This window comes from Dermacentor variabilis, chromosome 2, assembly GCF_050947875.1.
Source record: "Dermacentor variabilis isolate Ectoservices chromosome 2, ASM5094787v1, whole genome shotgun sequence".
Lineage (NCBI taxonomy): Eukaryota > Metazoa > Arthropoda > Arachnida > Ixodida > Ixodidae > Dermacentor > Dermacentor variabilis.
This window is the reverse complement of record NC_134569.1, coordinates 145,326,567-145,350,637: the sequence shown is the minus strand read 5'-3', so window position 1 is coordinate 145,350,637 and position 24,071 is coordinate 145,326,567. Positions and strand designations below refer to the sequence as shown.

General features: G+C 49.5%; 1 protein-coding gene across 1 annotated transcript in view; it reads left to right on the top strand.

Annotated features, from left to right (window-relative positions):
- The first annotated feature begins 276 nt into the window (after window positions 1–276).
- Window positions 277–24,071, top strand: part of LOC142571017 (uncharacterized) — a 31,570-nt gene continuing 7,775 nt past the window's right edge. The window contains exon 1 of the mRNA XM_075679317.1: window positions 277–636. Coding sequence (XP_075535432.1) covers window positions 596–636 — 41 coding nt within the window. The 5' untranslated portion in view covers window positions 277–595. The remainder of the gene's footprint in view (window positions 637–24,071) is intronic.

Genomic DNA, 24,071 nt, shown 5'->3' with positions numbered 1-24,071 from the left:
CGTTCCGTCCTCTGACGGCTCCCCTCCCCCCGCCGCGTTACGCGCTCCGGTTCTGTTTCTAGTTTTGTGTACCTTCCTCCCGAACGGTGCATCCGCACAAAAGAGAACCGATATAAGCGATGTTGCGGCGATGGGTTGAACTAAGAGGAGGAAGACAGTTCGGGGAGAGGAGGTGGTAAGAGGGCGAGGCGATCCACAACGCATGGGTGCTGGCCAGGAATTGGGGAGGGGGAGGAAGTATGGAGTGGAGAGAGAATGTAAGCCGTGACCCAGAGACCGTGAAATTCCAGATTGGTCGACATGCACGTAGCGGTACACGCGGCTGCCGGCACCACCCCGCCCCCTCTCTGCCACCACGCTGCCTCGAAGGGGGGGAGGGGATGAAGACTCCGTCCTGGACGTCTCGACAGGAGGATCAGGTGCTTTTTCTTCGGCCTCCCTTTTGTTTTCTCGATTGCTCTGTTCACACGCGGGGCTTTGCCCCCGGCGTCGACGTTCGCTTACTGTCGCACGCGAGGAAGAGAGAAGTGCGTAGACAGCCGGCAACGTTCCGGGTGCGTGTCAGGAGCACCGCCGGGATTCCGTTCCGCTGACCATGCAGCGGAGACGACCACACGAGCAGGGCACCTTCTTGCGGTGAGTCGTCTGGTGCAGCGATGACACGCGAAGGTCCGCTTAATTCTTGAATTTTCGCCAGCCCGCGAAAGCGCGCGAACAATTAGATCAGTAGGGCGCAATCAGCGCTGTCAGGACTGTATTATTTCGCCAGAAGTCGGTCTCTGACGAGCTCTAGTAACTGTAAAGAAATATGCACTCACGCCTGTGTGCATGTGTGTGTGTGTGCGTGTGTGTGCGTGTGTGTGTGCGTGCGTGTGTGTGTGCGTGTGTGTGCGCGTGTGTGTGCGTGTGTGTGTGTGGGGGGGGGAGGATCAACTATCCAGGAAGTAATAGCTACGAATAGAAGTAATAGTCGGTATTCCTAGTTCTCTAAGTGCGAAGGAACGGCTAGGTGATACTTCAAAATTTAGGATGGATTGAGTTACTGTTGAAGCATGCGTTATGCCCTCTGCACATGAGCTTGAATGTGAATGTGCAACAGCTTTCGTACTATTACCAAGTAGAAAAGGTATGTGTGTGTGAACACGTCGAAATCACAGAAGGTGATGCAGATGTCTATTACATGCATAAGTGTCCTGTAATTGTGTGAAATCTGTGACAAATTCAAATTCACTTGCAATTGACCTGACAGCAGAATGAGACGATAGCTTCTTGCTCCTTATCTGCTTTACAGTGCCGTCGTGCAAAGTTCGAAGCTTTGCATAGCCAAAAATCAGTTTCGCATCAATGACGAAGCAATGAGCGCGATGGCTATACATGTTACAATAACACACGAAGTGTAAGGCTCGTAGCTGTATAGTGGCGGTATGAATTGTAGTATAAACGTAACCTAACTAAGTAAACACGCGTTGTGTGGCATGCGTCGACACATTAACAGAGAAAACTCGTTGACCACGAGCAGAATCGGTTAGAACTGCAGGGTTTTGTAGGCGTTGTCGCCTTGTGTTGACCTCGCGTTCCCGTACTGCGGCATGCTCATGGCGGGTACGTTGTGTGTGTTCGTTTCGCGCTTTTGAGCAACTTTTCTAGCAACCGTACCTTGGCTCGTATGTGTGGGAAAACGGCGAGCCGACAAAGTCTGTATGGTCTGCATAGTATGCGTAGGTTTTTTTTTTTTTACAATTAGTTGCAGCAAGCAAAGCTGCCTAACCTGATGTCTTAGAATACAGCTTCTGTGCACCAGTCTCTGCTACTGGAACCCGAACACGCCTAGGCATGTTTCAACGCCTGGCGTCCAAATTCTGACGTAAAGGAAAATTCTGCAGGTAGTGCGAGTGATGTTCTTCAGAAAACTTATTAAAGCCAAAGGAATCAGTAATCAGCATTTTTATGTTTAATTAATGATATTGACGTACACTCGCGTGGAGTGTTCATAAAACGCGCCAAGCGTCTCAACGCGCTGACTTGAAAGCGGGAAATCTTTAAGGATGTTCTATTTAGTTTGCTGAGGCATGCGCCCGTGGCCTAATGGTTGGAGGATCGAGCGGTTGTGATTTAGGGTCCTCTGTACGAATTCTGCCGTTGGACAATTTGAGTGGTGCTTATTTATTAGATTTCTCTTAGCGATTTAACACCACAATTCCGTATCGGGTACGTTTCAAACCTCTTTCGGGGGCCGATACCGGAGATAGTGCAGCCTGCCGCGCCAGTAAATTACTTTCCAGTTTGAACTCTTATAGTGTTTCGCACATCTAATATTCAACGGTCCTTCAAGCTTTAAGAGAAAAGGCATCCGCTGTCACAGTTATGTTTAATCACATTTGTTTGTGGGCTGCTATTCTGGAAATTCTGAAAAATAAATTTGTTAAGATTATAAGTCCTAGTACGAGCAACTTTAGTGATAGAACTGTGTGGCAATAAATGACCTGCAAATGCAGCTTGTTCTACAGGACGGCATGGCATTGCCACGAAGCTATGCGGTTCGTGTTTAGGGCGCTTTTACAGCGGAGCTGTCTATAGCTAGGACCTGGTGGTTCGCGCCCGCGCATAGACCAAGAATTTTAAATGCGAAGCATTTTTTTGCCACTTTCACATTATCTATCTAGCCGTCTATGTCTTAGTGCTCTCATGTTCTTTTCGCTAATTTGGTGTGTACCAAAATCGGCGTAGTACAACAAGAGTGCACGACGAACATAAATGATAGGTCATGTCATCCTGACATGCGTGTCATGTACGTCATGAAACAGCCGCCTTGGTCTTGGTATGTACCGAAATTGCATAGCATGACAGGAGTGTATGACGGACTTAAATGATAGGTCATGACATGAATGCCATGACATGCGTGCCATGTAGGTCATGAAACAGCTGCCTAGGTCTTGGTATGTACCAAAATTGGCGTAGTATGGCAAGAGTGTATGACGAACATAAATGATAGGTCGTGGCATGTGTGTCATGTAGGTCATGAAACAGCCGCCTACGTCTTGGTGCTCTCATGGTCGTTTCGGCAACTTTGTATGTATCAAAATTGGTATAGTACAACAAGAGTGTATAAGGAACATAAATGATAGGTCATGACATAAATGACCTACACGATAATCATGAGCTACATGACACGCATGCCATGAAATAAATGTCATGACATGCGTGTCATGTAGGTCACGAAACAGTCGCCTACGTCTTGGCATGTACCAAAATCGGCATAGTATAGCAAGAGTGTGTGAAGAACATAAATGATAGGCCATGGCATGAATGTCATGACATGCCTGTCATGTAGGTCATCAAACATCCGCCTACGTCTTAGTGCCCGCATGGTCGTTTCGTTAACTTGGTAGGCTCCCCGCACACTGCTTCGCATAAAATCGATTCCCACAGAGCGTGGGATCTGCTGGCTTTTTTTCATACGTGGGCCAATCCTGAAGACAGTGCGATGCCGGGCGGACACGCGGCGGAGGTGAACCAGGCGTTAAGCATCCCCATACGTGGGCCGATCCCGAAGATAGTGCAATGCCAGGCGGACACGCGGCGGAGGTGAAGCAGGCGTTAATGCATCCCCATACGTGGGCCGATCCCGAAGTTAGTACAATGTCGGGTACACCCGCGGCGGTGGTGCAATTCGCCATTAGAGGCTCACATAGCTTCGCTGGTCATCCTTCTTTACAGAGTGGAAGGACACTGAGTTATTAAAACAAAACACTTGAAAACAAACATTCAAAGCGAGACCGTTTGTACAGATGCAAAGCAAACACAATAATTGTATTTACAGGGCAGCTGAATGCAAGGTGTAGAAAACAAACTAGGCGTTAGCACCCACGTTCAAATATCACTATATCGGGTAATGAAAAACTGTCGCCTAGTCATGGCACAGATGGTGGGCTGAGGTTCTGGCAGCGAGGTTCGACGCTTGTGCCCACCTGATGAAGAGGCTGCATGTTGACGGCATTGTAGCGCGTCGGGATCGGATGTAGAGGAGGCAATGGCCGGACGCTCTCTTTGATCACAGACCTTTATGAGAGCAAACGATTTTCGCATGCCTAGCTTATAAGTCACTGCAGGCAGAAAGCGACAAAGGCACTACTACAGTCTTTAAGGATAACAGACCTGTTCAAACCACTTTAGCTCTAAAAGGTGTTCATAGCACTGCGCCGGTTCTTGCGTTGTGATAACGTGCGGTGGTAGTGACTGGCTACATGTGATCGTGTCAGTGCTCCTAGTCTCTCCTTGCTTTCTTAGCTTTCTATCTCACTTGCCCTGTTCCCCAGCGCAGGGTAGCAAGCTGAATTATCCGTTTTCGCTAACCTGACTGCCTCGCTCCTTTCTTTTGTCTCTCTCTTTCGCTGTCTCTCCAATTTTTTTGTTTATGTGCTAAACGCACTCATTCCAGCACGCGCTATATGTCACCCGCTTTATTCCTACATTGCTGTATATAGGTTAAGGCAACTGCGCCCTCAGTTTCCGATTTATATAGGCGAGGTCAACAACATTGCGATTGACTAACCGCAAAAAATGGGACAGTGAAACTTGGAAAAGGGATTCTCGCGCCCGTTACACCCGTTACCCCTGTTGAAGGAAGTATGTTCATTCGAAATATAAGTCGGGATGCTTGGAAGAAGCGCAGTGAGTTCTCTTCAGAACATAAATGTAATGTGCAGCAGGTTTGGCTTAAATATATCTTCTTTAGCCCAAACAACGAGAAAACAAATGTGACTGATGCTTAAAAGTGAATATAACCGCCACTTTATTCCCGCTAGCAGTCTAAAAATTCATTGTGTGCTGCTTTATTTCGCTTACTGCTGATATTATTTTCTCTCAGACGACAGTGAGAACGATATGTCAGAAGAAGAAGCTATTTTCAAATACCAATCATACCTTTAAAACTGAATGTCTATAATGCCTTTTCTTTTCTTGGAAGATTTTCTTTCTTTGTGTAGCATGCGCCTCTTCGTTGAAAAAGGACAGCTGGGACATGTGTGCGACTGCCAACACTGGGCAACTGCATTTAGATCCGATAAATAGCCATATTTGTTGCGATGTGAATTCTACGGACACTCCAGGCAAATTTCTGCTATCGCCGTGGCGTTCAGTATAAAATCCAAGTGCGAGAAGATCCTGTCGCGCCTCGTGGTGCCGTAGGTGCGAGTAAAAGCGTGAGAGGGTTAGCGGAGAAGGATGGTGGTTTGGCGCGCCCCACTCGCCCAGTGTTGTGCGCAAAAGGCTGTTGGGGGGGGGGGGGGAGAAGGATGGAAAGTGAGGGGGTGGTACAAATTTCAAATGCTAGCCCGGCCGTGCGCCATATATCTTGGAGCTGACATATGCGGCAGACACAATAGCTGCGCGAGCCGAGATGGCTTGTGGCGTCGTGCGCAATGGCGTTCTCGCGCGCCTAGCGTTAGATGTAGCGTAGTGGCAAGTTTCGCGTTAAGGCAGCACGAAGCGTTCGCTCGCCGTTGCTGCCGCTCTTCGTCGCGCCAGCGTTCATGGCAGCGTGTGTGCGCGGTAATCGTGTGATATCTGTTCATGTTTGAGTTTTGCGTGCGTGGCACCAATGTTTGTTATTTAGTTAGCAAGCGAACGTTTACTGCAATTTCTGCGGTCGATAAAGCTACTCGCCTTGCCTCGTATAGTCGTTCATTCATTTGCTATCGCAATCAATGCTTCGCCTTTAGGGCGAAACTGGGACTTTTTGGATGTACACGACTGTCATCAACATAAGAATTATCAAGAATCCGTGTTGGTTATCAGTCTTGGATCGCCTTATTTCGTAAGGATCTTAATTTACGTGTTATTAAGTTTACTACTGTTGGCGGCAAGCATTTACAGAAGAAAAATATTACATATTCGCCATAAGGGTGAAGCAGAATTACACGAAGTGTCAGACTCGTAGCTCTAGTGGCAGTATGAATTGAAGTAAACAAAAGCTGGCTAATTAAGAACATGCTGTTGTGCTAGCCGTCCTCTGTTTGAATCATGACATTGGGCAATTTCATTTATGGTTATTAATTAAAGCCAACGTCTTTCTTAGCGACCTCACCGCCACTTTTCCGTATCGAGTACGTTTCGGACCTCTTCTTTGGGCCGATCTCGGAGGTAGTGCCCAGCCGCGCCAATAAAGCTTCATCATTTTAAGGTTTGAGCTGTGTTGGAAATCGCGAGCGGCGCGGAGAAAACGGTGGCGAACTGGATAGCGATGAGCGGGCTGTTTAGAGAAGGACTGTTTGGGATGTAAGCCGTGTTCGCAGCAAGCTCTGTTATTGTTTTGCATTTTTAATATTTAAGTCTTAAATGATTTAAGTTGAAAGGAATGCGCTGTCTGTCTTCTGATTCAAGATATTTGTTTGTGGGCTGCCATTCTTCAAATTCTGAAGAACAATGTTGTCAATATTGTAAGACCCGGTAGGAGTAACTTCAGTGATAGAATGATGTGGCGATATAAACCGCCTACACCGCATGTAATATAGCATGGCGTGACACATAGCATACATATACCTAAATATAGTGAGTGAGGACTCGGACACTCCTTTGAAAACATGCCGTGTATACAACGCTTCATACTTTGTATACGTTATCGTCCTGGTGGAATTGTGCCGCGATTGTGACTCAGTGTTCGTATTGTCTCTCGATGAAATAAACTTTTTTCTAAGCACACATATACCGAACCTCACAGCGACTTCGACGGCGAAAATTCGCTTGTGGCATCGGAGTAATTGCTACCGCAGTAAAACAACAGCGGCCAAAGTGCCACAATTTATCGTAATTATATTCTTTTGCTTCCGCTTTGTTTCATTCTAACCATCTATCATACCAACAAGCATGCGCTGATGAGGGGATCGAATGGCAGCGTTCAAATGAAAAACGAAGGTGACAGAATGTAACGATAAAAAGGCGTGGTTGAGCCCTCTTTAAGGAAAGCATAGGAATCGGTAGAACACTAAAGTGGAACGTGTCTTCAGAGAACCTGTTACGTGTTTGTTTCGTGAAGCCGCGAAGGTAAGACGGTGCGCGGCGCCGGCAAAATCGTGTGACGTGGCTGCAGGGTAGACCGCACGCATAACAAATTGGCCGGTTGTCGAGAGTTCGCCATTGTAGACTGATGTGCGGGTATCGCGGCTGAACGAAGCGAGGAACCATTATTAGTTCTTTGGCGAGGTCAGTTGAAGTCCCGTGCCTGTGGGAACGAAAGTTGCCAGGAACGTTCATCTTTCATGTAGAGGCCTCTGCCTGTCTTATCAAACGCCATAACTCTTCCTCAACCAATTAATGCTTTCTCGGCTTTGCAAAAAGCCCGCAAGCTGGCTTCTGCAGAATTGACGAAACATTCAGTGTCCCCCTGCTTCGAGTTGTTGATCAAATCGGCCTCGCGCTGCAATCCTTGATTCTGGGACATCCCGAAACCCCATAATTCAGGGAGAAAATTGAGCAACGCTGATGTTTTGTAGTGAGAGTCCGCAGCAGTACTTTCTTTCTTAATTTCTATGTATTGTCGCACGGCGTAATGTGGAACTGAAATTATAGACAGTAATACAGGCCCGTTTCAAGCGGCTACTGCAACGTTGCCTTGTGAAATTAGTAATCCATGAGGCAGCTGTCATACTCATTACATTTATAAATTTATTAACGTTAAAGCATTCGTTCTTACCATCCTTGAGATCATTATCACGGACCGTCTGTGTTCCAAGGCATGTTCGTAAATGGACGACGAGCACCACCTGCAAAGACACGAGCGGTGCACTGCGTACATTGTCTTCGGGTGGGAGACACTAGGCCCAAGAGGTGGACGGTGTAGGGCTATCTTAGGTCGAAGTCTCCGCAGAGTGACTTCTTTCAGCCGACAAAAATTGTGGGGAAGGCGCACGCGGGCAAAATAGGGCACGCATGCTTCACGAAAGTAGAGAATCTGACGACGATGACGACGGGAGCGGGGTTCGGAGGGAAGGGAAATAGAAGGGGTCACAGGTGGCAAGAAACAGCTATCACTGCGGTGCGAATGTCATTGTTGTATCTTCGACCTTGTGCCTGGACCAAGTGGGCTGTGGCATTGGAACGCGACGACTTGGTAGGCCTATGATCAGTGTTGCCGTTGGGCACTGAAAAAAAAACGGAAACAACACGGAAGTCAAAACTATCCGAAAGTGGCCAAAAGTAGCCAAAATGTTTGTTTTCTCGCCAAATTTGTCACCTCTCATTAAAAAAGCAAATGAGATAAGTATTATTATTATTATTTGTTTGAAAACATGTATACACTAGATAGGAGAGGGAAAGCGAGGAGCAGGCTGGCAACTGCCACCGGAAGGGGCACAACACCTGCGTACTCTTCAGAAAGGAGGAGACAAACATATAAATGGAAGGCAGAAAGAAGGGGAGAGAAAAGGAAAGAAAGAGCAAGGTGGCAAATCTCAAATGATTAAGCCGAGCACACACAGTACAGGCCACATACAGTAGGGCCGGTCCACTTCAGGTCACGCCACTAAGGAATGCCGAAATAGAACAAATAGTGTCTGAGGTACAGTCAGCAGATTGTTCGACGAGCGCGTTGCTTTGGATGATATACTACTGCAGACGACTTAGCATGTTATATTTGCAGGACACCTTCAGTCAAGTACTCCGAAGTCACGTTCAGGCCTCTTGGCAAGCTCGCGCATAGCTGCGGACCAAGGCGCGAAGGGCCAGTTATCCACAGAGCAATTTCATCTGCAAAGCTAGCTATGTCAACAGGGAGGTCACTGTCCCGACGCTATCGACATAAAAGCGCGGTGAGTACAGTGTTGAACAGAAGCGGCAATAATACGCTGCCCTGTGGGAGACCGCACTTTACTTGTTATTCCGCCGACACGCACTTTTATCTGGTGCTCCGTTAGAAGATTATGCACAAAGCGGGGCAGACGACTTGAAATTTCCACGCTTGCAAGAGCGAAAATACCGCCTATGCGGAACCCAGTCTAATGTTTGTTGTATGTCTAGGAAGAGCGTGGTTGGCGGAGTGCTTGTTTCCTCTGGCAAATTGAAGCGCTGAGACAAGGTCTGCAATGCGGTCCTGAGCTGAACGGCGGCGACGAAAGCTACTCATGACATTAGGGAAAAAATTAGCTTCCCTAGCCTGACATCTAGGCGACACAGGGACATTAGCTCCCTTAACTTGATGACAAGTTAATTTAGCGATATTGGCCGGTAGGACTTGAGGTGTCTTGCAGGGCGCCCGGGCTTTAAAATTGGTATTACCACAGACGATTTCCAATCAGCGGGGATTGCGCAGGTTCTCCATACTTTATTATACTCGTCCAATATACGGTCATGAAAACTCTTATCAATGTTCCGCTATGCTTGGCACGTCACATCATTCTCGCCTGGGGCAGTGCGGCGTTTGGAGAGGTTGAGCGCGTGTCGGAGCTCCTCAAGAGTGAAATCTGCCTCGTCCATCTGGCAGGATGGGCCATAGGAAGCAGTTCTGCTGCTCTGACTTGCCAAAGAAGAGCGGTCGCCATTTGGGGTGTCACTAGACATAGGAGAGACGAAAAGTTCAGCAAATGCCTCCGCTAGAACTTTTGGTGGCTGGCCAGTCGCTATGCACAAAACAACCGTAGGGTTCTTGCAGACTTGAATGTGCCATACACTTGCAAAACTACTTCCAGTAGGCAGCGAACTACATAGGGCTGCTCCGCTCTTGCGACAAAGCTGTTTTTTTATGCCGCCGTATGGCTGCATCATTGCGGTTATACAGCACAGTCGGTGCGTCGTTTTAGAGAGCTGTGCCCGCCTCTAAGCGCGGTGTCGACATGCGCGGAGCCGCAATAGCTTAAAGGGACACTAAAGAGAAAATTTCTTCTGCATCAGTAGATTACCTTTCTACGACACCAAAAACACCACTCTCACCACAATAAGACGGTTGGTAAGCCAGAAAAAGCGCACAAACGCAAGAAGGGTGACGACGCCTCCTTCAAGTTCCTGCACTTGGTCGCTGTGACGTCATGGATTTTGATGGCATCTTCTAGGGGCTACTAAATATATATAGCTGTTCAGATTGACTACATTGTGTTCTAAAGGAACCAAATATTCAACATGACAAGTTTCGGGAACCTTCACTGAGCCAACGCGGCCCAAATGCGAAAACATACCTTGGACCCTGACGTCACACTAACGTACCGGCGTCGGGGTTTCGGCGCGAAATTCAAAACACTGATACTTCGACCTTCATTTTCTCATCTAATAATCAAACTATTATTTTGAGGTGATTGCCTGCAGGGTTCTCAAACAATGCTTTATTAGTGTAAATTGATTTATTGTTTCACTTTAGGGTCCCTTTAAGATCGGAGTTCGTTTGCCAGTACTCCGTCGTCGTTGTACTGTAGCTTGTCGCAAACACTCACTCATCAGTTTGGACAAACTGTCCTGTGATAGTGCCTCTAAGATCACCTGACGGAACTTAACGTCCCAGTTTGTCACTGCATAGTCGTCAGTTTGGCGGGCAGCAGCAGTATGTGTTGGTGTTGACTAAATGGGTAGGTGATCTGAGCCCCACGGGTCAGCTTCGCATGACCAGGCTAAGCACATGGCTCTCGTTCATCAAAGTTCATGAAATGCCTCCGCTAGAATTTTTGGTGACTGGCCAGTCGCTATGCACAAAACAGCCATAGGGTTCTTCCGTTCTTCCCGACTTGCACGTGTCATACACTTTCACTAACACTAACACTTTCACATACACTAACACAGCTGTTTTGTATGCCGCCGTATGGCTGCATCAGCGCGGTTATAAGTCCAGTCAGTGCGTCGTGTTAGAGTGCTGTGCCTGCCTCTAAGCGCGACGTCGACATGCGCGGAGCCGCAAAAGCTTAAGATCGGAGTTCGTTTGCCAATACTCCGTCGTCGTTGTGCTGTATACCTCGTCGCAAACACTCACTCATCAGTTTGAACAAACTGTCCTGAGATAGTGCCTCTAAGATCACCTGTCGGAACTTAACGTCCTAGTTTGTCTGTGTTGACACAATGTCGTTGATATAGCGTTGACTAAATGGGTAGGTGATCTGAGCACCACAGGTCAGCTTCGCATTACCAGGCTAAGCACACGGCTCTTGTTGACATCGCAAGGTCTATAGTGCGTTGCTCCTTTGATCTGCCTATAAATGTCGGTGAACCATCATTCAGTATTTGCAAATCATTCTTGTTAATGAGCTCGTTAATCTTTGCCCCAAGATTGCCCTGGGGACGGGAACACCATCGCGGATGGTGGCCATGAAAATCTCCGCATAACACAAATGTTGTACCACACCAAGACACTCATGTGTTGAGGTATCTCAATAACTTCTATGCCGATTGTATATACTTGCCACCGTCGTAGTCACACCCCTGAGATTCGCAGTAACACCTGTACACTGAAACCCATCATCAGAGATGTAGTCTGTGCCAAGAACCGCGAAATACAAGCCAGCGCGTACGTGTACTGATGCTTTTGAAGCATGGCGCGTGTGCGCGTCGTCCACACACTGGTAAGAGCCACAGGTTGGTTCCGCGCATCGAGTGTTGCCGTGGACACCCAGTAAGTCTGGAAGTCGATATTCGGCTTTCCTTGCGCTAGTTTCCTGAAGCGCTGGCGGAGTCTTCATAGCGATGAGTCGAAGAACTAGATCAGCGTGCCGCGGTCGCTGCGACCGCAGCCACTGATCAATCATGATAGTGCACATAATTATGACGCGTGAATCCCGCCACATGGTCAGTATTTAGGGACGCTCTCGTACTTAAGAAATCTTGGCGGGCACGTCGAAGCTTGGCGCGTTACAAAGTTCCATGCAACTACAGACAGAATTGATAAGAATCGCTGCCAGCGATGAAGTCGAGCTACACTTCGCTCCTAAGCTGTGTATTAGTTGAAAATAGTCGTAAAAAATGCGCTGACATCCGGCATTTTTAGTGGGGAGATCGAGTTTTCGGGGCATATTCCGCGAGACATGATGAAAGGCATACGCCAGAGATATTTCCGTAAGCTGCCGCTCCGTTCCAGAAGCTTATGCTCATTGTCTGATCTAGCTCACATATTGACAACCATTTGGAAATTCCGAATCTTAGATTCGAGCACGAGAGGGCAGTATTTATAGAAATGAGGTGGCCGCAACATTAAACAGCCCAGACGTGCTTTCCCAATGATGACATTGAACCTGCTCAAGCTGCTTTGGCGCGCAAGACACTTGACAGTCTCATTTTCAGCAGTGCACTTCAGGCGAACCTCTCCGCCTTTTTGTAAATAAATACTCCTCTCACAATTGCAACGTTATTCCCGTTTGCTTTAGGAACTGGAATCAGCATTCTCGGTTGCTCCTTTTACATTCAGCGGGAAGGTTGATTCGCTTTTCGCTGAACACATGCCCCGCATCTAAACCTCAAGAAGATTGATTTCATATTCGTTTTACGTTTACGAAGCTTATGACCATGTATCTCACTGTAACCGCGTGATTCCTCACTCTTGATACAGTGATTTCTTGGCAAAGTGGCGCTTCTATTTCCATTTATTTGTTTGCCTTCATATGGTAGCCCTTTCAGCCACTGGATATCAAGTCATCGCGATATTCGCCGTAAGCCATGCTCCTTCGCGTGCAGATGTTGCACGAAATTTCGCATGAGCCATATGGCGTCGTGAATAGCGTTGTGAGTAGTATGATAGCCATAGGCTATGGCAATATTTACAACTACGCAGTGTTCTTTTTCTCGCTTGTTTGGAGGTGCCCGACTGAGCAGTTAATCGACAAAAATTGTACACGAGTTGGGCCTCGGTAATCACTGACACACACACACACACACACACACACACACACACACACACACACACACACACACACACACACACACACACGCACACGCACACGCACGCACACACACACACACACACACACACACACACACACACACACACACACACACACACACACACACACACACACACACACACACACACACACACACACACACACACACACACACGCGCGCGCGCGCGCGCGCGCGCACGCACACACACACACACCAATTTAATGTGGTAATGCGTGTTACCAATTTCACCACCGTTGTTGGCCGGCGGTAAATATGTATCGCGTCGCAGATCCCTATTCCCAAAACGTATCTTGCACAAATTGCACTCACTTGCATTCACTCACCAAACTGCGTGATTTACCGAAATCACGTAGTTTTGTAGAGCGTAGCAGGCGCCCGTTCCTGCGGCGAGTATCGGCGTCGGTCGCATAACCGAGCGAACGATCACAGCGAAACGCGAACGAGTGAAAGTGGAGCGGGAGGTGAAAGACGCGAGCCGCGAACGGCGGAGACCAACGAGAGCGGCCTCTTCAGTGACGTGCGCGCGGGAAGCTGATGTCGTGTGGACCCGCCCGACCGCTCGATGCGTACTCGTATGTGGTCTCAGCCGGAGCGCTCGTTTCGTTCTAGCTTCAGCTCGGGTCAATGCTCGCTCGCACTTGTTTTTGTTTGGTTTCCCATGTTTGGTCTCGTTCGCGCTCGTTTCGATTGTCATGGTTTGCGATTGTTTTGTAATCTGATTGTATGCGCGGCGCCAATTTTGTGGTACTTTCTGGAAGCCGAGCGGCACCAGCGATTACACTGGGACATTCGACGAGTCATGTATAAAGGCCGACGCGCTTGACCCGCAGATCAGGTGTTCAACGTGTTTCGCAGGCGTGCAAGCGCAAAATAAACACGACTTAGAATGCAAGATTTCGCACAGGAAGCCAGTATACACTGAAGCCCTAGAAAGCATAGAGAAATTTAAGTGTTCTTCTTTTATTGTAATGCAGAAATAGTAAAGAAAATGAAAATGGAAGCAGGCGAATTGACAATTTGCCGCTGTTTGGGATCCCACCGATGGCATCGGTTGTTGGGAACTCGGCGCTGACGCCCGTGGTTGTACCTGGGTCGCAAGCCCCAAGGGTAGCGTTGGCCTGGCGGCCTGGGGTACAACTGGAAGCATCCGAAGGTCCCGGCAAAGCATGAGTCGACTGGTAACAACAAAACAACTTGTTTATTTTAACATCGCAAAGAGTTGGCGGTCAGGTTGACCGAAGAAGAGAGACGGGAGAGCACTTTACTCAACAGAAGAAATCGGAGCCCTCCTTTTGGCGTCCGGGGGCAGCTGTTTTTATACTCTCGCAGTTGAGGGCAAGAAGGAACCCCTCAATAGACGAGCACGTGATTGTACAATGGGCTAATGGTGACGCACACTGTCGTAGCGCCGCCGGTCGGGCACAAAGACTGGGAGGAGAGGGTGACCCCTGCTGTCGCATCGCCTGGTTCGGGCACAATGACTGGAAGGAGAGGGTGACCCCTGCTGTCGCATCGCCTGGTTCGGGCACAATGACTGGAAGGAGAGGGTGACCCCTGCTGTCGCATCGCCTGGTTCGGGCACAATGGCACATACACTCACACACGCACATGAAGACACGTGGCATCGGAACATGCCTGGAAACGCCTGGAAACGCCTGGCGGGGAGCGTTGCGGCGACGCCGAACGGGCCAAAATGTCTGCCGCCCCGCCGCAGTCGCGCCGGCAAAACCGCGTGTCGCAGGCGAAACGCAACAGACCGCCCCGCCGGGGGAAGGAGATCCCGATGGACAGGGGACTGCATCCGCTGTCCGGAGGGATGTCGCTCGATGATGCTCATAACCGAAGTCGGGCGTCCCTCGACGTTTCTTGAGCGCAGCGCACAGAGAAGGCCTCGTTCTCTCGTTCAGGTTCGCACGGGACACTGCAAAGTGACTTCGGGAGAGTTCACATTTTTGTTCTCGTTCCCGGCAAGCGTTAGAACTACGCTGAAACTCAACCGCTCAGTCAGCAAGCACGGCACAACCCTCACTAAGCCCTGCCAGGCTCTTTCCCCTTTTTATACCACTGCCTAGTTCCTTACAGTAGTCTAGCATCACTCAGAACGCGTCCACAAATTGGAAAATTGCACTAGAAAGCATATCATCACTTTGAAACACTAAACAAAAGCAATATGTTAAAAAAAATCCTGCCTCAGGAAGAAAAACATCAGTAACAAACAATTTTGAGGCTGATTCCTACGTTAGGGGCTTCGACTTAAGCCATCGGCGTTACCGTTGAGACTCCCCTTTTTGTAACGCACCTCAAAGGAATATTGTTGTAAAGCGAGGCTCCAGCGCAGGAGGCGGCCATTTTTGGGAGAGATGGTCTGCAGCCATTGGAGAGGGCAGTGATCCGTCTCAATGATAAACCTCGAGCCGGCTAGATAGCATGACAATTTCTGAACGGCCCACACGAGACATGCACACTCTTTCTCGGTGGCGCTATACGCCTGCTCACGACTGGTCAGCTTACGACTAGCATACAGGACGGGGTGTTCTACTTCTCCCTTTTCCCGTTGGCACAGTACAACGCCCATGCCTCGCTCACTAGCATCGCACTGAACAATGAACCCTTTTGTATAGTCTGGCGATCGTAACACAGGCTGGTTTGTTAGGGCACTCTTTAGGGCGCTAAAAGCTCTTTCCTTTGTCTCGTCCCAGACGACTGTTTGAGGCTCTGTCTTTCTTAGAGCATCCGTCAGGGGAGCCGCGATATCAGAGTACCTGGGGATGTACCTCTGATAGTAGCCGGCGACACCTAAGAACGACCGAATATGGGTCTTTGTGCGCGGTTGCGGAAAGTCTCGCACAGCGGCCACTTTTATTTCAGAGGGGCGGCGACGACCCTGACCAATCACGTGACCGAGGTAGACAACCTCGGCCTGTGCTAACTGGCACTTAGGAGCCTTTACTGTCAAGCCCGCTTCGCGCAGGCGGGTTAGCACTGCCCGCAAGTGTGCCATATGGTCAGACCAGGATGCGGAGAATATCGCTACGTCGTCTAGATACGGTAAAGCGAATTCTTGCTGTCCCCGCAACACTTTATCCATGAGGCTTGAAAAACAGTATGGCGCGTTCTTCAAACCAAAACTCAACACTTTAGGACGGAATGTTCCCATTGGTGAAATGAACGCCGCATACCTACTAGCCTCTTCTGTAAGTGGAACCTGCCAATAACCCCTGACAAGATCTAGGGTGGAAATAAACTGAGCGCTACTAACTTTCTCAAGGCGCTCCTCGATGTTAGGGATCGGATAAATTTGATCCTTAGTGATGGAATTAAGCCTGCGGTAGTCGACGCAAGGACGAGGTTCCTTGCCCGGTACCTCAACTAAAATCAAAGGGGAGGTATAATCACTCTCACCTGCCTCAATAACACCGAGCTGTAGCATTTTCTTTACCTCAGCCTCCATAATATCGCTCTGGCGGGGTGACACCCGGTACGCCTTGGATCGTACTGGCTCTGGGGAGGTAAGTTCTATATCATGAGTAAGTACAGAAGTCCTACCAGGCCTCCCAGAGAACAGACCTTGAAACTCTTGTAATAGCTGGTGTAGTTCGGTTTTCTGCTCGGGCGACAGCGGTGCTTTACTGATAAGGTCACTAATGACTTGACCGGTGTCTTCCCTGTTCGTCACTGAGCCTAGTCCCGGAAGCTCGACCGGAAGCTCTTCAGGAACGTTTACCATCATGCACACCACTGCTTCCCTTTGTCTATAAGGTTTGAGCAGATTACAGTGGTAAACTTGCTGTGCTTTCCGCTTTCCTGGCAGACTTACCACGTAGTTAACGTCCGACAGTTTCTGAACAATTCGCGCTGGGCCCTCCCACTGCACGTCTAGTTTGTTGTTTAGCGATGTGCGCAATATCATGACCTCATCGCCCACCTCAAAACGACGGGCCCTGGCGGTCCGATCATAATAAACCTTGGCCCTCTGCTGGGCCTTTGTCATTGCTTCACCTGACAACTCCTGTGCCCTTCTTAAGCGTTCGAGGAGCTTAAGTACGTACTCCACCACGACTGGGTCGTCGCCCCTACCTTCCCACGATTCTCGAAGCATGCGAAGCGGAGATCGAAGCGAGCGACCGTACACCAGTTCAGCTGGCGAAAACCCCGTAGCCGCATGCGGCGCGGTCCTTAAAGCAAACATCACCCCAGGCAGACACAGCTCCCAGTCAGTTCGATGTTTAAAACACAACGCTCTCAACACGCGCTTCATGACGGAGTGGAGCTTCTCAACGGAATTCGACTGTGAGTGGTACACTGAGCTGTGTAGCAGCTTTACCCCACACCTTTCGAGAAAAGTTGTCGTCAAAGCGCTAGTAAACACTGTGCCCTGATCTGATTGGATTTCCGCAGGAAAACCAACTCGCGCAAATATGGACAGTAGTGCATTAACTATCTCAACTGAGCTGAGTTCTTTAAGCGGCACTGCTTCAGGGAACTTTGTCGCTGGGCAGATCACAGTCAAAATGTGTCTGTACCCCGTGGCTGTTACCGGCAGAGGTCCCACTGTATCAATAACGAGCCGTCTAAAAGGCTCCGTAATGATAGGTACCAATTTCAACGGCGCCCTCGATTTGTCCCCTGGTTTGCCCACCCGCTGACAGGTGTCACATGACCTCACGAAGTGGTCTGCGTCCCGAAAACACCCTGGCCAATAGTACTCTTGCAAGAGACGGTCCTTAGTTTTCTTAACTCCTAGGTGTCCGGACCACGAACCCCCGTGTGACAAGCGCAACAGATCCTGACGATAGCATTGAGGCACGATCAGCTGATCGAACTCCACTCCTCGGCGGTCTAGATACTTCCGGTACAGGACTCCACCTCTTTCCACAAAACGCGCAGTTTTCCTGGCGATACCTTCTTTGACATTGCAGCGCACGTTTTCCAGGCTGCCATCCTTTTTTTGCTCGGCTATCAAAGCCGACCGGCTGACTTTTAGCAACCTATCAAGTCCGTCTGACGTAGGCGCGATGAGCAAATCTGTAGATAGCTCTTCTAACTTTCCCTTATCGGGCATTTCCTCTCCAGTATCTGGCGCCTTCAACGCTACAGACTCAATTTGATTCAGTTCGGGCGTGCTCTGAATATCAGCTTGCTGCGCCTCTGACCCTTTTTCGTTGTTTGATAACGTCGGCCCCGCAACTACCGCCTTTGCAGCGAGCTCCCGAACCTTCGATCTGGTTAAGGCCTGAACACTAGCTTCACCAAACAAAAGCCCCTTCTCGCGCAGGAGGTGATCGGACCTGTTTGAAAATAGGTACGGGTACTGAGGTGGCAGCATAGATGACACTGCCGCCTCCGTCTCAAGCGCTCCGAAAGGTCCTTCAATAAGCACTTTTGCTACCGGCAGACACACGCTATGAGCTTCCACGGCTTGCTTGATCCACGCGCACTCGCCCGTGAACATATGGGGTTCTACGTAAGACGGGTGAACTACATCCATCGTAGCTGCGGAATCGCGAAGCACTCGGCACTCTTTCCCGTTCACGAGGAGGTCTCGCATGTAAGGCTCGAGAAGCTTCATGTTCTCGTCAGTGCTGCCTATTGAAAAAAACACAACTTTTGGTGTTGTTTCCGGACACTGCGCCGAAGAGTGACCCGGCTTCTGGCACGTATAACAAACGCGCGCTTGCCTCATCTCGAACCGCTTTCTGCGTTCGGCTTCGGCTGCCGCCGTCTCCTTAGGTTCGGTCGCACTGCTTCCACTCGCATCCGCACTACGCGTGTTCCCCTTTGCTCTCATGGGTGTGAACTTCGGCCTCTCAAACTTCAAGCCAAATTCACCCTTTTGACCGTCCTTAGCTCCGCGAGCCCGACGCGTCACAAACTCCTCGGCTAGCTCAGCGGCTTTAGCCACCGTACAAACGTCTGGCCTATCCAAGACCCAGTATCGCACGTTCTCCGGTAACCGACTATAAAACTGTTCTAGCCCGAAGCACTGCAGAACTTTATCGTGGTCACCAAACGCTTTCTCTTCTTTGAGCCACTCCTGCATGTTCGACATAAGCCTATACGCAAACTCTGTATATGACTCACTTTTGCCTTTCTCATTTTCCCGAAACTTCCGACGGAACGCCTCCGCAGACAGCCGGTACTTTTTTAGAAGACTCGATTTCACTGTGTCGAAATCCTCTGCCTCCTCTCTATCCAAGCGAGCGACTACGTCGGCCGCCTCGCCGGGTAACAAAGTGAGCAAGCGCTGTGGCCACGTTTCCCGAGAGAACCCCTGCTTCTCGCACGTTCGCTCAAAGTTAACCAGGAACAAACCAATGTCCTCTCCAAGCTTAAACGGCCGCATCAGGTCAGTCATTTTGAACAATACGCGTTCTCCTGCACCGTGTGCCTGACTTCCATTACGAGCGCGTTCCATCCTTACCTCAAGACGCTTCATTTCCAAAGCGTGTTGACGGTCACGCTCTTGTTGCTCTCGCTCTTTCTGTTCTTTACGTTCACGCTCTTCTCTTTTTGCAGTCTCCCTCTCTTCAATGGTCTCAAGGCATTCCGACAGTTCGTCATCCTCAGCTTCTAACTCAAGAATAGCCTTTAGCAGTTCAGGTTTTCTTAGTTTGTCTGATACATCCAGACCCAACTCTCTTGCAAGCTCCAACAATTTCGGTTTGCGCAACGACTTCAAATCCATGGCTGCTCTGAATGCTGCTTTCTCTACTGCTTACTATTGTCTTGCCGCAAACTAACCCGGCAGCAACGACAACCACAATTACCAGCTCTGTTTCTAACACTAACAAAAGCCTGGCAAAGCTCAGAAGAAGAAAGTCCCGCACTCACCAAACCTCGCAGCCAAGAGTTCCGCGCAGTCGTTCCGCTGCAGGCAACCAGTCATCACACAGGGCTCGTTGCACTGCTCCCGGATCGTTGTTGAGCTGCTCAGCATACAGTCAACTGCATCTCTTCGCTGCTGGCCTCCGTTGTCGCGATCTCACCGCTGGCAGACAGTTGTTTGAAGTCGGAGGCGATCTCACCGCTGCCAACCAGATGTTTGGGATCCCACCGATGGCATCGGTTGTTGGGAACTCGGCGCTGACGCCCGTGGTTGTACCTGGGTCGCAAGCCCCAAGGGTAGCGTTGGCCTGGCGGCCTGGGGTACAACTGGAAGCATCCGAAGGTCCCGGCAAAGCATGAGTCGACTGGTAACAACAAAACAACTTGTTTATTTTAACATCGCAAAGAGTTGGCGGTCAGGTTGACCGAAGAAGAGAGACGGGAGAGCACTTTACTCAACAGAAGAAATCGGAGCCCTCCTTTTGGCGTCCGGGGGCAGCTGTTTTTATACTCTCGCAGTTGAGGGCAAGAAGGAACCCCTCAATAGACGAGCACGTGATTGTACAATGGGCTAATGGTGACGCACACTGTCGTAGCGCCGCCGGTCGGGCACAAAGACTGGGAGGAGAGGGTGACCCCTGCTGTCGCATCGCCTGGTTCGGGCACAATGACTGGAAGGAGAGGGTGACCCCTGCTGTCGCATCGCCTGGTTCGGGCACAATGACTGGAAGGAGAGGGTGACCCCTGCTGTCGCATCGCCTGGTTCGGGCACAATGGCACATACACTCACACACGCACATGAAGACACGTGGCATCGGAACATGCCTGGAAACGCCTGGAAACGCCTGGCGGGGAGCGTTGCGGCGACGCCGAACGGGCCAAAATGTCTGCCGCCCCGCCGCAGTCACGCCGGCAAAACCGCGTGTCGCAGGCGAAACGCAACACCGCCGGATGGATTCGAGTCCCTGTCCTCCGCATCTTCCTCAAGGGCGCAATGACATATGTAGAGAACGCAAGAGCTTTAATGCGTAATAGGAGCACGATATTAAACTGATGACATGTGTCTGACGTCTGGGAGGAATGTTTCACTAAGAAAGAGAGAGAGAGAGAGATATGAAGAGAAAAGGCAGGGAGGTTAACCAGATATTAGTCTCCGGTTTGCTACTCTACGTTTTGGTTGGGAGATAGGGGTTAGAAAGAGGACAGGGACGAAAGGGTTAAAATAATTCATACACAGAGACGCACACACGAAGGGCGTTCCAGTTAGAGGCGTTCACAAAAGTCGGTAGATCGCAATTAGCGCAGTAGCGCTTGCGTGGCCTTCTTCTGTGACGTTAGGTACTGTCGATGCTGTAGGATTTCTACTTCCTATAGTGGTTGGTCGTCTAACTGGTTAAGTTGGTGGCGAAGGGGTTCCCTCTGTGGACTATACTGCGGGCAGTCTCACAAACTAAGGCCAGTCGATTCTTCATGGGTCACAGGTTGCGGTCTCGGCCATCCCTATGCGGAACGCATAGGCTTTGGTAAAGGCAACGCTGCACCACAGTTGATACAAAAACGTGGCGTCTTCACGGCGAAGCTTTGGTGGGACTCGAAGGCTTAATGTGGGATCAAGGGAGTATAGTCGGAAATTCCTGAAATGTGGCTCATGCCATTGCGATGTGGTGCAATGGAGAGCAAACAGGCGGAGCTTCCGTGCTGCGTCAGTTCTAGGAAGTGGTCTTGGTACGTGGTGGTACGTGGGCTGAACGGGCAGCTTGATTGGCCCGTTCATTGCCGCAGTGGCTTGGGAGCCATTGGAAAGTTATTTCATGACTTGCATCATTTATGTGGTGCATCATCTCTGTAATCTGAAATACTAGATGTTCGTGTGGTCCGCGTCGTAAAGGTGACAGTAGAGAGTGCAGCGGCCGCCTTTGAATCGCAGAGGATCGTCCACATGTGTGGCGACTCATCACCGATGTAATGAAGGGCGGTAAGGAGCGCTGCGAGCTCTGCTGCCATCGATGTTGTCGCATGAGTCGTCTTAAATTTGATGGTTGTAACTTTCGCTGGTATCACGATTGCCACAGCGGAGCTGTTTGGCAGGGCAGATCCATCAGTGTAGATATGCGTAGAGTCAAGGTAGTTCTCGCACAAAAGTAGCAACGTGAGCTGTTTAAGGGCTGGTGATGATAGATCAGGTTTTTTTCGTGATGCCAGGTATTGTCAGGTTGATTTTTGGCTGAGGGAGGCACCATGGATGAATCGAAGGTCTCGCAGCCGGAGTGAAACAAGCTGGCAATCATTCATCATATGCGGTTATCGCTTGGCTGAAAGAGGTGCGTGGTCTGCCCGCTGGTAGAGAGGCTAAGTGGTGGCGAGGAGTCCTGGCTAGATGTCTTATATGGGTCCTCAGTGCTACAATTTCTGTGAGTTTTGACAAGGTGGTCTCTAGCGATTGCTGTAGTCGCCATTGTTGACGCACTCTGAGGCAGGCCTAGACAGATCCGGAGCGCTTGAGTATGAACACTTTGTATTGTGCGTAGATTCGTTTTGCCTGTGTTGGTTATTGCTGGCAAGCTGTACCGCAGAAAGCCGAGAAAAAGCACCCTGTATAGTTGTAGTATAGCACTTGTCGACATTCCCCAAGTCTCGCCAGTGAGAAACTTGAAAAGGTGGCAGATGGGGGGGCTGTCAACCGCTTTTTCACGTATGATACCTGAGGGCTCCATGACAAGTCCCTGTCGATTATGGTACCTAGAAACTTGTAACATCGAACGTATGGTATTATTCGGTCATTTATCATCACGCTCGTAAATTGCTCGTAAATGGCACTAGTGCGCATTTCTCGGAGGAAATTTCCAGGCCTCGATTATGGAGGTAGATAGCAGTGTGGGTGGTGGCTCTCTGAATTCTCGCTCGCAACTGTAGGCGTGTTACTGCAGGCGTCCATATGAAGTTGTCATCCGCGTACATTGATAGGCTGACTGTGCTTGGTACGTGCTCAAGGAGAGCGATTAGGGCTAGATTAAATAACACAAGGCTAAGTACACCGCCCTGGTGGAGGCCGCGGTTGCTATAGTGTAGATAAATATGGCGTTCCTTGGTGCTTACAAAAAAGGATCGTATGGAGAGATAGGTGCGTACCCATTGAAACATCCGACCACCCACTCCTACCTCTTCGAGAGCAGAGAGGATGGCTTCATGCGTAACGCTGTTATACGCCGCTCTGACATCGAGAAACAAAGAAGCGCAGACACGCTTGCGGCTTTTCTCATGCTCAACGCAGGGGACAAGGTCGACGACGTTATCGATCGATGGCCGACCGCGTCAAAAGCCCGCTATGGCATCCGGGTAGGTGTTGTAGTACTCCAAATACCACTCCAGGTATGTTAGGACCACCCTCTCCATTACTTTGCCCACACAACTTGCCAAAGCGATCGGGCGATATGATGAGTTCCAACGACGACTTGCCAGGCTCCAGCAGTGGAACAAGGCGGCTTGTTTTCCAGCTTATGGGTAGCGTGCCAGCTCGCCAAGATTTATTGTACAGCTCAAGGAGAACAACTCTAGCACGCTCACTCAGGTGACACAGAGCTCGGTAGAAAATTCCATCAGGTCCTGGCGCTGACGTACGGCCACAAAAAGCTAATGCTGCCTTAAGTTCGTGGATTGAGAATGGTAGGTTTGTGCGGTGATCACGTGGTTGCAGACAACTACTCGAAGGCGGTGGAATGTTGGGAGCTGTGAGTTGGCCGGATAATCTGGCGCAGAACTCTTCTGCCACGTCAATATCCGGTCTCTTTTGAGAGAGAGCTAGAGCTTTGAATAGGAAACTCTGTACGGGACTCGCACCGTTCTCCATAGTTGCGATAAAGGCTTGCCTCAATCTAGCGACTCACAGAAGGCAGTCCAACGTTGCGATTCGAGCTTGTCTAACCGGCACTGGATATGCTTTTGCGTGCGTCTGGCGGTCCGTAAATCGTCCATTGCCTTCGTGCGTCGGTTTCATTAAAGAAATTTTACAGGTCCAGTACCTGTAAATTCCATTGGCGTTTAACATCATATGCATATAAATGGCAGTCAGCAATGGAAAGCCGTTTGATTGAGACGATTTTATTTTAGCTTGAGCAAAACACTACAGCACTGGTCGAATCTGACGCATGCCATCTCCCTGCATGGCTTTGATGTGAAGCAACTTTGTAGAAAAGGTAGCAGCTACATTTCTAATGACATTTTCTTTACTTTGTGAACATTGTTCAGTGTCATGAAAACTTCACGACTTCTTGTCGTCTAAATCCTCTACTGCCCTTTAAACTGGCACTTCATCGCACCAGTCTATAGATGAAACTCAGAACAAGGACATAAATAGCTTGATGAGGATGATTGATGATTAGTAA